Here is a 12,721-nt window from a genome sequence, read left to right on the forward strand (position 1 = left end):
TTCAAAACTCTTTTTGATTCTTTTTGCCATCAAAAACTTCTCTAGTATAGTCATTCTATCTCTCTAATGTGATGCTTTGAAGTTCAATCAAAGCAGAACAGGCAACTTTAGAATCATCTTCAGCGAAAATTTTACACTTGATTTGCAATGGAGACGTGTGAGAAAAATATGAGTTCAATGATCATTCGAGTCCCTTTGAATCCATCATTCTTGGTAAGATTCTAACTGAAATTATTTAGTGTATTTGAATCCATTAAGTAACTATAGCACTTTACAACAGCCTAATAATGATAGCCTTATGATTATAGACATGATTTGTTCTATATATTATGCTAGAATACGAAAGATTTTTCCATAGGAAAACTATACAAATTAATATGAGTTGAGGGGGGTTTCAGAGATAAGGAGTGGTTGTTTGTGGGGGTGGGGGTGGGTTTCAGCAAGGGTTTGTGTTTTTTATTGAGGGTTGATTGGCTTTGATGCTTCTAGTTACTCTTGTTTATTAGCTTTTATTTTTATGAAGCAATGTTGTGGATTGGTACATTGATTTTTGTTATTTTCTACCAAATTATTTGGGTAATTCATGCTCCAATATACATTATTGAAGTATTTGTGCTGTCAATTTTATCATTGCTTCTAGTTGAAAGGAATTAAATGTGTTGAGATAAGGATAGTTTGCCTTTTGCTATTGTAAGTTCATGTGCAACTTTTTACTCTCTAGTTTTGCAGCCCCAACTATGGTTTATGCATTTTATTTTTATATACGTACCAAATTTTTACAATCTATACATTTCAGTTCAATAACTATAACTACTACTCTAAATAACCAACTTGTTATTGTATTGTTCTCTTCACAATACTGAATTAGGTCCGGTACCTTTTTACCTAACAATCTGAGTGTGGAGAGCAAAACCACATTTACTGTTGAAAATTAGTGTTACTTGGAAGATCTTCATAACTAAGAAACAAAAAAAATTGATTTATTGTATATTGATGGTTGATTCATGATTGACTTGCCAAATAGAAAAAAAAAAATAAGAAAAATAAACATAATTGCAAGGGAGGGTAATTAGGATAATTTGTAAAAGAAAATTAAATTAAAGTAATAGAAAAATAGAGAGGGTGTGTGAATAGAGAAAATATGTGTGTGAATAGCACCACCCTATAAAATTTCTTTTCTTTTTTTCCAAAATCCTTGCTATGTTAATGTAATTGGTTATGTCTTTAAATTGATTATGAGTTCTTTGATTTGTATCTATTATTTTCCAGCTCTTCTATATAGGATTTGTTGATTAGACTCAAGGTAGAACAGATGTCTGCAAATCTGTAATTGTGTTTCTGAGTTTTTAACTCAGGTTCTTTTGTACTGAAAACTGTACAATTGGCTTGGGTATTTGAAGTTGATGTCTTCATAAAAGTTTTAGACATCTTGAAGATCATTTCAGAATTGGAATATCCTAAAAATGATTTTTCTAGAATTAGTTATGATTTTTTAAAGTTGCAGGTCTGCTGCGTGATTTTCTGAAAACAGCAAACTGTATAGTTCTTTCTGTTTCTTTTAATAGTTTTCTATGTTCAATCTTGCTTGAAGATACCAGTATCTCAAAACTAGACATTCCCAGATTTCAAATGAAACAAGCCTTGCTCTTCTTGGAGTTCGTACGTAGGAAGAATTTATGCCACCACAAAGTTATCTCTATGCATTAGCATTTCTGCTGCATAGGCAACTTTGTTATTTCTTTTGTACTTCAAATCTGATCCAAATAGACTGCGACGTCATTCTTTTATTATGCTTCTTTTCTATACAAGTCATGCATTTGATAAAAAAAAAAATCTGAGTTGGGGTGTGACAGTATAAACTTGTTTTTTAAAAAAGAAAAAGAAAAACCACTTTTCTCATTTTGAGCAATTTCCCTATAGGTCTAACTGTTCAGACATAGCAATATGGCATTAGAGGAGCCAGCAGAAGGCCCGACCAAGAGCAACAAATTTCAGTACCAATCCCAGAAATTTTCAGTAACAGAGACCTCAACTGAAAGAAGTGCGACGTTTAAAATCTAAACCCTACATCACAAAAACAAACACGTGCACGTACGCTATACGTTCATTGTTCACGAGATTGAGCTCATTCATCCTAAGTAGGATTATTCAGTCTTGTAAATAAGGCGCCTTCAAAGCACCGTTATAAACGCAAATGAAGTCCACCGTGCTTGCCGCCACCAATTAGCAATTTTTGGACTCTTCTAGAGAAATTTGGAAGTTTAACAACTGCGTAACGAGCTGGAACACCTTCTGTAAATGGGTGTGCATGTTTTCTGACCACTGTCACAGGTCTCACACCACTCGGTATGTGCTGATCGATGTCAACAGTTAATACGGAAATTTTTGGGCATCCAAAACCAAATTAATCAAATCGTAACGTGAATCCACAAATTAGCAGAGATTGTCTTATACGCCTTTTGTTTGCTTCTACCATCACTTACTTCTCCTGAGAGCTTGTTGGGTGCTGTAGCAGGTTTAGTAGCAGCGGCTAACTCCTCCTTGGGTCTTATAGCATATGCGATTCCATCATCCTTTGATTCTCAGAATTAGAAAACCGCCTTAAGAGCTTGTTGGGCACAGAAGCTGCAGTATTAGTAGAAATGGAGTCATGCTTGGGTCTTATAGCAAAAAACACATCACAGTTTTGGATGATCGAGTAGCCAGCAAGTTTGTCAGTACCACCAGTCATTTAAGTGTGTTGTCTCAGTACTAGTCTCTACTATGACCTTTATTTCTATGGCATGTACTCCAATAGCATCTAAGAACAAACCTGTGCTCCCACGAATTTCAACAATTTTTCCTTCTCCAAGCTTGAGTGCTGAATCGGGTTCCTTGTTCTTCTCCATATGGCCCATGCTTCTTCTTCGTCGTGTGGATGGTCAATGATTTGATCACATTAGGCCCCATCCCCATTGCAGGACCATATGTTCCTGTGATGTGAGTCAAGATTTCATACGGATAATCAAAAATTATCTGCAAGAGAATTGTAATTTGTAAAAACAGCTAGCATAAGTAGCTATGCAAGTGATACTTGAAATTGAGATACTACTCATACTGGTATTAACAGACCCTGTCACTTTTATATCCTCCAGTTCCTCCATGTGCGGCTCCCCATATAGCTTCACCATCGGAATCTGAAAGTACAAGGACATAATGTGTTTTCTGGAAAACGGGGATTGCCATGCACGGATCAATCCTTACTGGGCAACAGAAACCAAAATTAACGAACAGAACACTAGATTTTGGTTACGCAGTGAAAACCTCAAATATGAGATTAAAAACACTACGGGGCTCTTACTCTTGAGAACCCAAAATAAGAATTAACTTATGATGAATGATATGTTCTTTACAAACTTAAATAGCACTAGCTCGGCTACAATGATTAGACAAAACTAATACAAAGTTTGTCTTCCGTCTTGAACTCTTTCTTCACTTGAACGATAGCCAAATATCGCTCTCCTTTCTTCACAGCTTCTCTACTGATCTCAAGAGAATTTATGCATATGAAAAACAAGACCAAGACACTTAAGCATGGAACAAGTGCCTTTGACTCTTATGATAAAATCAATCTCAAGCATGCAAGACCTCCAAACTGATTCTTCTTTTTGCTCTCCCCCATGACCGTCCCTCTTTTTCAATATATATGAATAGGTGCCGTCCCCCAACACAAACAAACAGATTTCTACCCTAATACCATTTCTACAGGGAAACAATCTTTTGTGTTAAAGATAAACAATTAAAGACATAGGAAATCAATTACACAATTTGGCAAACAGAAAAATCAATTTTAAATGAATAAAAGATATTAAACCCATTTAACTGCAAAGATACTTTCCCATTTTCTATGAGAATACCAACACACAAAGTTGATCAAAACTTGTACCTACAGAATCATACTGAATCTTTATATATACAACTCCGATGTTCCTGGACAACTTTATTTGTCGAATACCTGAATAAACTCCATCATCAAACACAAAACCACCACTCCCTCCCCAAGGACCATATGTGACCACACCTTCAACTTTTGAAGGAATTCTCGCAATTCTTGGAATCTGAAATTAGAAACTTCATGTTATATAGTTAAAATTGAAGAAAAAATAAGAGGAAAAAAAAAAATTGATCACACAGTCTTAATTACGATGTGTCTGATTCCATCATCACTTGAGTCTCCAGAATTAGAAAACTGCCTAAAGAGCTTGTTGGGCACTGAAGCTGCAGGGTTTGTAGTAATGGGGTCATCCTTGGGTCTTATAGCGAGAAACACATCACAGTTTTGGAGTAGTGAGTAGCCAGCAGGGATGTCAGTGCCACCAGTCATATAACTGTACTGTGTGTGAGCCATAACTACGTTGTAGTGGTTTTGATCATTCTGAATCGGCTTGAGGTAAGCTCCTATTGCATCAAGATACCAGCGAGGGTGTTCATGACAAGTAGGATAAGGAATATGTAAGAGCAGAATGGGTGTTCATAAGTCGTAACAAATTAAGGTTGCTTGGAACAGTGCAGAAGAAGCTCATACTGTTTTCCACTACGGAGCAAAAGGGTTGAATGTAAAGAAATCAAATTATTTATCAAATTCTGTATGGTCACTATGGTGCATCCAGGGCATGACCTCCTTACGAAAAAGAGTTTTATCAAGAATATATTGAGATTTAACTCCAATAAGTGTCGGCTGGATTCGAACCCGGGTGTGGGGGTTCCACACCTGGAGGCTCTTACCAACTCGACCACCTGTGGTGGTTAGAAATGACACAATTAGTCAATCCTTTATTCTGATCTTCGAATATTCGGAGCGTCTGGTTATGGTATATCACAGTGATGATGATGGGGACACGCACAATTAGGTAATGTGAAAAACTGCAAGTCTTCCTACTTGATTCTACTTCATAGACATTTAGACACGTACTCGGTCAATACCTTGATCATTGCTTAAGCAGGAATGTTATTCCTTCTGGTAGTACCAGCTTGCTTTCATATAACGCGGTGCTGGTTTTCATGACAGTCATGGCCTCATATAGACTTCATAACATTCACGAACATGATTCGAAGCTCCCATATTGACCCAAAAGGAGAGAATCTAGTCTAATTTATAGAGATTCTCCAAATGCATATTCTGCAAAAGAAATTCCATATGCCTCATTGTGCCCAGGTCTTGCATATATCCAATTTCATAAAATGTTATCGCATCCGGCATCCATTTATTATAATTAATATAAACACAAACACACATATGCTTTTCATGTGCAGTTTACCTGCACATATAGGAATCACGTAAATAAAATAAATCTAGAACTAAAGTGAATATTAAAAACCAAAAGGATCAACTTGTTCTGTAAGAATAATCAATATCAATGGAAGTTCACACATTTTCACCAAGATGGCATAAACAAAATTTTCCAAAAATGAATTATCAGCCAACTTGAATGCAGTCATGAAAATAAATTAGTGTAATACAGTATAAGTGGAACAATCTTTCATAGAATTTTTGTTTAGTAGCTTTTTATTTTGCTTGGTTTTTCCATCTAAGAAATAAATTTTCAAACTACACCCTCTATCTCCAATTCTCCATTGGCTTCTAAGGACTGAACATCCACTAGAACAATCAAAGCTGTGTGACTGATATAGTCAGTTACTTTGCCGAACTACTAAACTGGACAATAAAGTACAAGCCTGCAAGAAGATAAAGGATTTTGTGCATGGGTATCAAATCTGTATAGGCCCCTGAAAAAACTATAGACTTCTAGGAGAAAACCAATTTTTTCTATGAAATACTTCCTAGTAATAGACCGAACATTGGAATAGCCGGTAGTATTAGAATTGATACAATAAAAAAGTGGCAGGAAGAAATTGCATTGTACCTGTCAACAAAATGCAGCAAGCAGGAAGGGTTAGACACAAGTCTCCTTGTCAGTACCATGTCCAAGTGCATATATTACAATCTCTGTTTTGCGTGACCCCATTTTCACTAGTAGTGGTACGTAAATACACAGAAAATAAGTTAACATCGATGTTTTCATACATAATCAATCGGGTACATTACAGAGACAAGGTTAAGTGGGGCTGAAAAAGAAAAAAATCACATAAGGTAAACTCACCTTTAGAAGTTTAGAACATGGTAAGATCACTTCAACAAAACTCCATTTCAAGTGATACGAAACTTTACAACTTCCACATTCTATTTTTCCCCTACCAATAATCGCCACAAGAACAACGCCCATTGCTAAAATGGTGTAAGGACTTTGAATCACTTAAATATATATCACATCCAAAAGCCATTGATATATATTTAGCTGTCCTGTGGCAATCTCCACACATTCTCAGATTTTTTACTATCCTGATACTTTTGGGTAAAGATGGAGAGCCAATGAGAGCAAAAGCCAGGGCAAGTTTTTCACTGTGGACCATGCTGATTCCCTCCTCTTCATCCTCAACACCAAGCGCACAACGAAAACCAGGTCCTTTTGCCTTTTCTGCTATGTCTTGTAACCACGAGTTTACATACTTTGAGCATAATTTCGACCTATCACCTGCAACAAACGTATGCACTGTGTTTTTGACTTCCATCCAGCACTGACCAAGAGATCTCTTTATTGTTGCATTCTCTTTTCCAAACCTTCTCAACTTTGAGGTATCATCCGGCTTCCCAGATAAAGCATATGCCTGTAATAAAAACTGTTGAATCAGAACATTCGCTGGTTCCAAGTCAATTAAGCGCTCCCCTGCATGAATTGCCAAGCCAAGGTTCCCATGAATCCTGCATGCTGTAAGTAAGGCAGCCCAAACAGAGGAGTCTGGTTCTATCGGCATATCTTCAATAAACCCCATTGCTGCTTGAAGCCTACCCGAACGTCCATATAGGTCTACAATAGCTGAATAATGTTCTGGACCTGGTATTATTTGATAGTCTTCACTGATGCTAGAAAGAGCTTCTGTCCCCTCGTTTACCAGTCCAGCAAGACTGTAGGCATATAGAATACTGGCAAAGGTACCTCTATTTGGTTTTAGCCCCAACTTCTTCATCTGATCAAAAAGATCAAGTGCAATATCTGGATGACCATGTAAAACATAACCAGAAATTGCTGAGTTCCAGGTAATAATATCTTTCGATGACAGTCTATCGAATATGGTTCTTGAATACTCTATGTTTCCTGATTTTGCATATGTGTCTATCAGAGAATTTGCAACAGGGACTTCAGACTCCAAATTTCTTCGAAATACACTACAATGGATCTCTTTCACCTTTTTCATGGCAACTAAACTCCCACAAGCGGGCAGGATACTCAACAAAGTAACTGAATTGGGGCTAACACTGAAGGTCTGCATCTTCCTGAATATCCTAAGTGCCTCATTTATTTCCCCAAGTTGAGCAAAACCAGCAATAAGAGAGTTCCACGAAGCTGTATTCCGCTTAACTTTCCCATCTCGTTCCATCATTTGGAAGAGATCCATTGCTTGATCAGCATCTCCATTCTGAATGTACCCTGTGATCATCACATTATACGTGATGGCATTAGGATGTACATCTGATTCCTGCATCTTCATGAACAGTTCATAGGCCTTACCACAGTACCTAGCTTGGCAATATCCTCCTATCATGGAGTTCCAAGTGTAGACGTCTTTATCTGAGATCATAGTAAAGATTTGCTCAGCAGCTTCCAGGTCCCCACACTTTGAAAACATGTCAATGAGCGAATTTCCAATGAGTACATCATCAATGAGTCCCATCTTCACAGCAAAAGCATAAATTTCCAAACCTTTGGTCAGTGATTTCAAAGATGTGCAAGCTGAGATTGCACTAGCAATCGTAATGCCATTTGGTTGTACCCCTGACAAAAGCATCTTCTTCCACAAATCCAAAGCCTGATTCGTCCTGTTGTTCTGAGCAAACCCCGAAATCATAGAAGTCCAAGTATACACATCAGGAGTGATCCCAGAGTTCTCCATCTTCTTCATCAGTTCCATCGCAACATCACACTGCCCCGACTTATTAAAACTAGAAATCAATATATTCCAAGTGACCAACCCCGGTTCAATCCCCTGTTTGATCATTGCATCAATCAGCCTCCGAGCTTCTTCATTCTCACCATTCTGGCAATAACCAGATATAATTGTGTTCCAAGTCACCCCATCCCTCACTTCCATTTTCTCAAAAAACTTCCTCGCCCACTTCAACTTCCCACACTTGGCGTAAACCGCCAATAACGAATTGTTTATATGTATAGTACCACTCAAATTGCACCTCACCACCATGGAATGTATCATTTTCAAGGCCTCGAAATCACAACAGTTCCCACAGGCCTGCAACACCTTCGGAAACAGAAAGTAATCCGGCAAAACTCCGTCTCTCACCATCAACACAAAAAGCTCCACCACCTCATTCCACCTCCGGTCTCTGAGACACGCACCGATCATGGCCGACCAAGAGTACAAATTCCTCTCACGCATTCCGTCGAACACCTTGCGTGCATCTTCCAAGAACCCACATTTCGCGTACATGCTCACCAGCTTGGTCTCCACAAAGGGGTTCACTTCATCAACCACATCAATATTCTGATGGAGCTTCCGGCCCAGTTGAATAGAATTTGTGTCAATGCAGCACTCAAGTAAGTTCATGTAAGTAGTGGGCGGTACCTTGGACCCACTTTGGGCAAGGGAGTCGAGAACGGCCATGGCCTCCGTGAACTGGCCGTTCTTGCAGAGGAGGTTCAAATTGTCTACGGGTGGATTTGGGCGGGTTTTCCTGGAGAAAGTGATGGTGGGCTTGGTGGGTCTGGGTGAGAAGTCTGATGGGTTGCCTGGTTTGGAGGGTATTATGGGAATGAGAGGGTTTGATTTGCATGGGAGAGTGAAATTCTCCATTTTTGGAAGATGGAGCTGTAAAAGATTTGATCTTTCCCGGAGAGAGCGAAGCAAAGATTGAGGAGATTGCAGGGTGTGTGATCCCTGTGGAACTCGCTGGACAGTGAGTGGATTGTGGAAGAGCATCTGGCCAATCGTATTCATCCACGTGGACATAATCATGAGGTGTAACCGTACGCTAAGCCAATCATCGTCTATACAGAGGGTATTTTGAGCATTTCATTCTAATTAAATCCAATTAAACATGAGTAGTTTTGAAATTCAATTAAACAATAAAAATATATGATTGGCCGGGCGTACTATTTGGCTGCTACGTTTGCTCTATCTAAGAATTTCTCTGTACAAATTTGATACTAGTTACGATACATCATATCTAGTTAATGACTTACTGTTGGCATATAGGGGTTATTAATTCTGTACCACTATATTTACGTATGAAATTAATTCTACAGTCGATATTTTATTTTAAAATAAATATTAAAGTATTTATATTTATAATGCATTAGTATAACCTGAAACAATTTCAGCTTATCTGGTTTAACAATAATATTCCTAGAGCTAGTTTTATCCTTTGGTTGGCTGTTCATGGTAAGCTTGCTACTCTTGATAGAGTGATTAGAGTCACTGTTTATTCTCCTCAAATCAATCATCTCTGCCCTCTTTGTGGTCTGTTTCCTGAGAATATCAATCATCTTTTCTTTGCCTGCTCTTTCTCTCGGTATATTTGGAAGAAAGTCCTTTGTTCTTGTGGGGTGCCTTGGTTGAATCCTCCTTGGCCTTTATTTGTTGATTGGGCTTCTTCTAGGTGCGGCGGTAAATCTCTCTCATCTACCATTAAGAAGCTTGGCCTTTCGGTTTTTGTTTACTTCATCTGGAAAGAGAGAAATAATCGCATCTTTAGGAGTGAAAGATGTGCTCCCTCTGTGGTTTTGAAGCATATTATCACCACGATTAGATGCAAGCTCATATCTATCAAGTTTAAGTCCACAAGTACTAATAAAACCATTGCTAAAAAGTGGAACTTAGCTACTATTTAGCTTTTGTTCTTGCTTTGCTTCCATTTCTGGTTTGCTTTGCTTTCCTTTTGGGTGGCTTGTTTCCCTTTATTTTGTTAGTTTTTGCCGCTAGCTTTGGTTGTACTGGGCTTTGCCCTCCCCTCTTGGTTTAATATACTCATTTATTTACCAAAAAAAAGTTTGCAGCTCTTGTTGTTGTCCATGTATTTTTACTTTTTAGGTCTATCACTAATAAGGAATATCTGACAGCTAGGGTTTTGAATGTCGTAGTTTGAACATCTGCCGTATTGGTTTTCATACTAGTTATGGTCTAATAGTAATTTCTTCCCCAAACACATCACCTGTGATCATACTTGACCTTTTCCGTTTCTTATGTTATTTAGCATTGCGATGAATTCATGGGAGTCATTTCTCCATGGAGGAAAATGGCCGACACTTACTCTGCAGTCAGCAGGTCATGCCGTCCATGTCTTCATCAATGGACAGTTCTCAGGTATATGATAGCATTTGTTCCACTACAGAAAGTGAGCAGGAACTTCTTGTTCTATCTGATTCAAGGCTTCAAATTTTGCATCTGTCTTGACTCCAATCTGAACATAATTACAGGTTCGGCCTTTGGAACTAGGGAGCAGAGGGAATTTACATTTACAGGACCAGTGAACCTTCGTGCTGGAATAAACAGAATTGCACGGCTCCTCATACCTGTTGGACTACCGGTTAGTGCCCTTCCTACCTCGACTTTCAGATGGGACAGCATGAGCTGAACCAGTCTGCAACAATAAGTTTCAACACATTGTAGAAAATGAATCCCATTAGTTAACTTAGCCACTCGTGAAGTTTTCTTTTGTTGTTGAAGAATGTTGGGTTGCATTTTGAGACATGGAAAACAGGAATCCAATTAAGGTCCAGTTTTTCTGGATGGTCTTAGTCGGGGAAGGAAAGATTTAACAATGCAGAAGTGGTTCTACAAGGTCGGAAAAAGACCTGGCCTCCCCCTATATTTTTAGGCACTTGATATTGTATTCTCTTTTTCTCAGAGGTTTCAATCTCACACAAAACTCTTTCCAATCAGGTTGGCCTAAATGGAGAGGCAATGAATTTGAACTCTCCCAATGGAGCCTCATCCGTTGATTAGATCAGAGCATCACTAGCTACTTGAAACCAGCAGTTAAAATGGTACAAGCCTACAAGGTAAGGATACCAAGACATTGACGGAGAGAGGAAGAACAGGAACACATAAACAGCTATTTGTGGTAAAAATTAGTACAAGCTAAAGTAACTGTTGGCTTAATTTGTATGTGCTCGCCTATTTTAACGCACCTCTGGGAAATGAACCATTGGCTTTGGACCTGCGGAAAAGGGTCAAGTGTGGATCAACGGGCAGAGTATTAGAAGATACTGGACATACCGGCAGACAAAGTGTCTACTAGGCTGTGGTCAACCAACTCAACGATGGTAATACGTAAAACTACTGAACTCTTAAAACAAACATGAATTCTTCTCATCAAACAAAATTTGGTTTCATTTTACAGGTATCATGTCCCTCCGTCCTGGTTAAAGCCAACACAAAATTTACTCGTAGTTTTTGAAGATCTTGGTGGTGATCCATCGTAACCCTGGTCAAGAGATCCCTGACAAGATAAAAGCCTATCCATAATCATAGAACACGAAGCTAGCCCTGAAGCAAAGAATCAGGGTATATAGTTGAGTTTTATTTATCAATATCCATTAGAATGGGTCTTTGGCTTCGCAATATTCTGTGTAGTAGTTTGTTAAATTTAGGGCTTTAGGCAAGTGCTTTTGCCTCCAAGTTCAATTAGATTGGCTGCCAATTCATACACGAAAATGACTCGAAATATGATTGTTGTTTGGAAATTTAGCAAAAGATGGAATGAAAATAATGATATCTATGCTTGGTATTGAGAGTTCTTTCACAATGCATCAATGTTCAAAACTTCTCAAACCAAAGATTTGGATGCAAATTTTCATGTCAAGAAAAGAAGCTTAACTGAAATTGCTTGAAGTATGAGCAAAGGGGAGGCGACTCAATTTAATACATTGCATAGCTAGAATATCATCTTAAGATTCTGAACATCTTAAGCATTCACAGATGGTTCACATAACAAGGGAAACTATGGTAGCAATATACACACACATAAAAGAACACTAAAGCAGTAGGAGGTTCATATTCTCTCCAGATAATACCAAGCAGATGCAGTTGCAGCTGCAGCAGCATGTTGGCCTACTTTGAGCACAAGCTCAAATTTTTGTTAGCACCGACAATCTTGCCTTCTTTAAGAAACATAAAGGTAGGCATTGCCTCCACAGCCCAGTCCTCAGCAACTTTCTTCAGCTCATCAACATCCACCTTCAGGAATGTGACCTCCGGGGTCTTCCTGGCCAGCTCCGCCAAGATTGGGGCAATGAAACGGCATGGTCCACACCATGAAGCAGTGAAGTCCACCACAATCTATTGACAGAGGGCATAACACTAGAACCAGGTTTTCAAGCCATGCACACATCACAAAAGCAGTCACACCAAATACTTTCTATTTAGATAATTAATAAACCAAAGGGGTCTTGTTCTTGAATTCCAAAACTTGTCCTAAATCTGCAGCCACAAATTTCATCTACCAAAATTTATGTGGACAATAATCATGATTTAGAAACGATGTATTTGAATACCATACTCCTGCACATCATATCAGCAATTCCGTTGTAGTCTAGTTGGTCAGGATATTCGGCTCTCACCCGAAAGACCCGGGTTCAAGTCCCGGCAACGGAATTATATTTTGCTTTTT

The 12,721-nt window shown here is 38.5% G+C and overlaps 2 protein-coding genes, 1 non-coding gene and 1 pseudogene across 15 annotated transcripts; 2 read left to right on the forward strand and 2 right to left on the reverse strand.

Moving 5' to 3' along the window:
• Positions 1–1,917: 1,917 nt before the first annotated feature.
• Positions 1,918–9,054, reverse strand: LOC112171972 (pentatricopeptide repeat-containing protein At1g19720). Of its 13 annotated transcripts, XM_040508333.1 has the most exons (6): positions 6,141–9,054; positions 5,904–6,010; positions 4,963–5,297; positions 3,995–4,097; positions 2,813–3,242; positions 1,918–2,625 (listed from the first exon to the last, which is right to left on the reverse strand). In XM_040508333.1, the coding sequence occupies exon 1, from the start codon at positions 9,046–9,048 to the stop codon at positions 6,232–6,234; it is 2,817 nt and encodes a 938-aa protein (XP_040364267.1). In that variant the 5' UTR covers positions 9,049–9,054; the 3' UTR covers positions 1,918–2,625; positions 2,813–3,242; positions 3,995–4,097; positions 4,963–5,297; positions 5,904–6,010; positions 6,141–6,231. The 13 variants fall into 13 exon arrangements, with proteins under 13 accessions (XP_040364267.1, XP_040364265.1, XP_040364264.1 ...); XM_040508331.1 differs by having other exon boundaries at positions 2,813–4,097; XM_040508330.1 differs by having other exon boundaries at positions 2,813–4,437.
• A 230-nt stretch (positions 9,055–9,284) lies between these two features.
• On the forward strand, positions 9,285–11,841 carry LOC121050055 (annotated as a pseudogene).
• A 121-nt stretch (positions 11,842–11,962) lies between these two features.
• On the reverse strand, positions 11,963–12,550 carry LOC112171737 (thioredoxin H-type-like). Its single transcript, XM_024308874.1, has 2 exons — positions 12,491–12,550; positions 11,963–12,390 (listed from the first exon to the last, which is right to left on the reverse strand). The coding sequence occupies exons 1-2, from the start codon at positions 12,548–12,550 to the stop codon at positions 12,163–12,165; spliced, it is 288 nt and encodes a 95-aa protein (XP_024164642.1). The 3' UTR covers positions 11,963–12,162.
• Positions 12,551–12,632: 82 nt separating this feature from the next.
• Positions 12,633–12,705, forward strand: TRNAE-CUC. Its single transcript has one exon. It is a non-coding gene; the product is annotated as a tRNA-Glu (tRNA).
• The last annotated feature ends 16 nt before the right edge of the window (positions 12,706–12,721 follow it).

This window comes from Rosa chinensis, chromosome 6 (assembly GCF_002994745.2).
Source record: "Rosa chinensis cultivar Old Blush chromosome 6, RchiOBHm-V2, whole genome shotgun sequence".
Lineage (NCBI taxonomy): Eukaryota > Viridiplantae > Streptophyta > Magnoliopsida > Rosales > Rosaceae > Rosa > Rosa chinensis.

Coding starts and splice junctions, on each gene's coding strand:
- LOC112171972 (XM_024309107.2), bottom strand. CDS start 9,048: ATGAATACGATTGGCCAGATGCTCTTCCACAATCCACTCACTGTCCAG.
- LOC112171737 (XM_024308874.1), bottom strand. CDS start 12,550: ATGAAATTTGTGGCTGCAGATTTAGGACAAGTTTTGGAATTCAAGAAC. Junction 12,391..12,490: donor TCAAGAACAAGACCCCTTTG/GTTTATTAATTA, acceptor CTCTGTCAATAG/ATTGTGGTGGACTTCACTGC.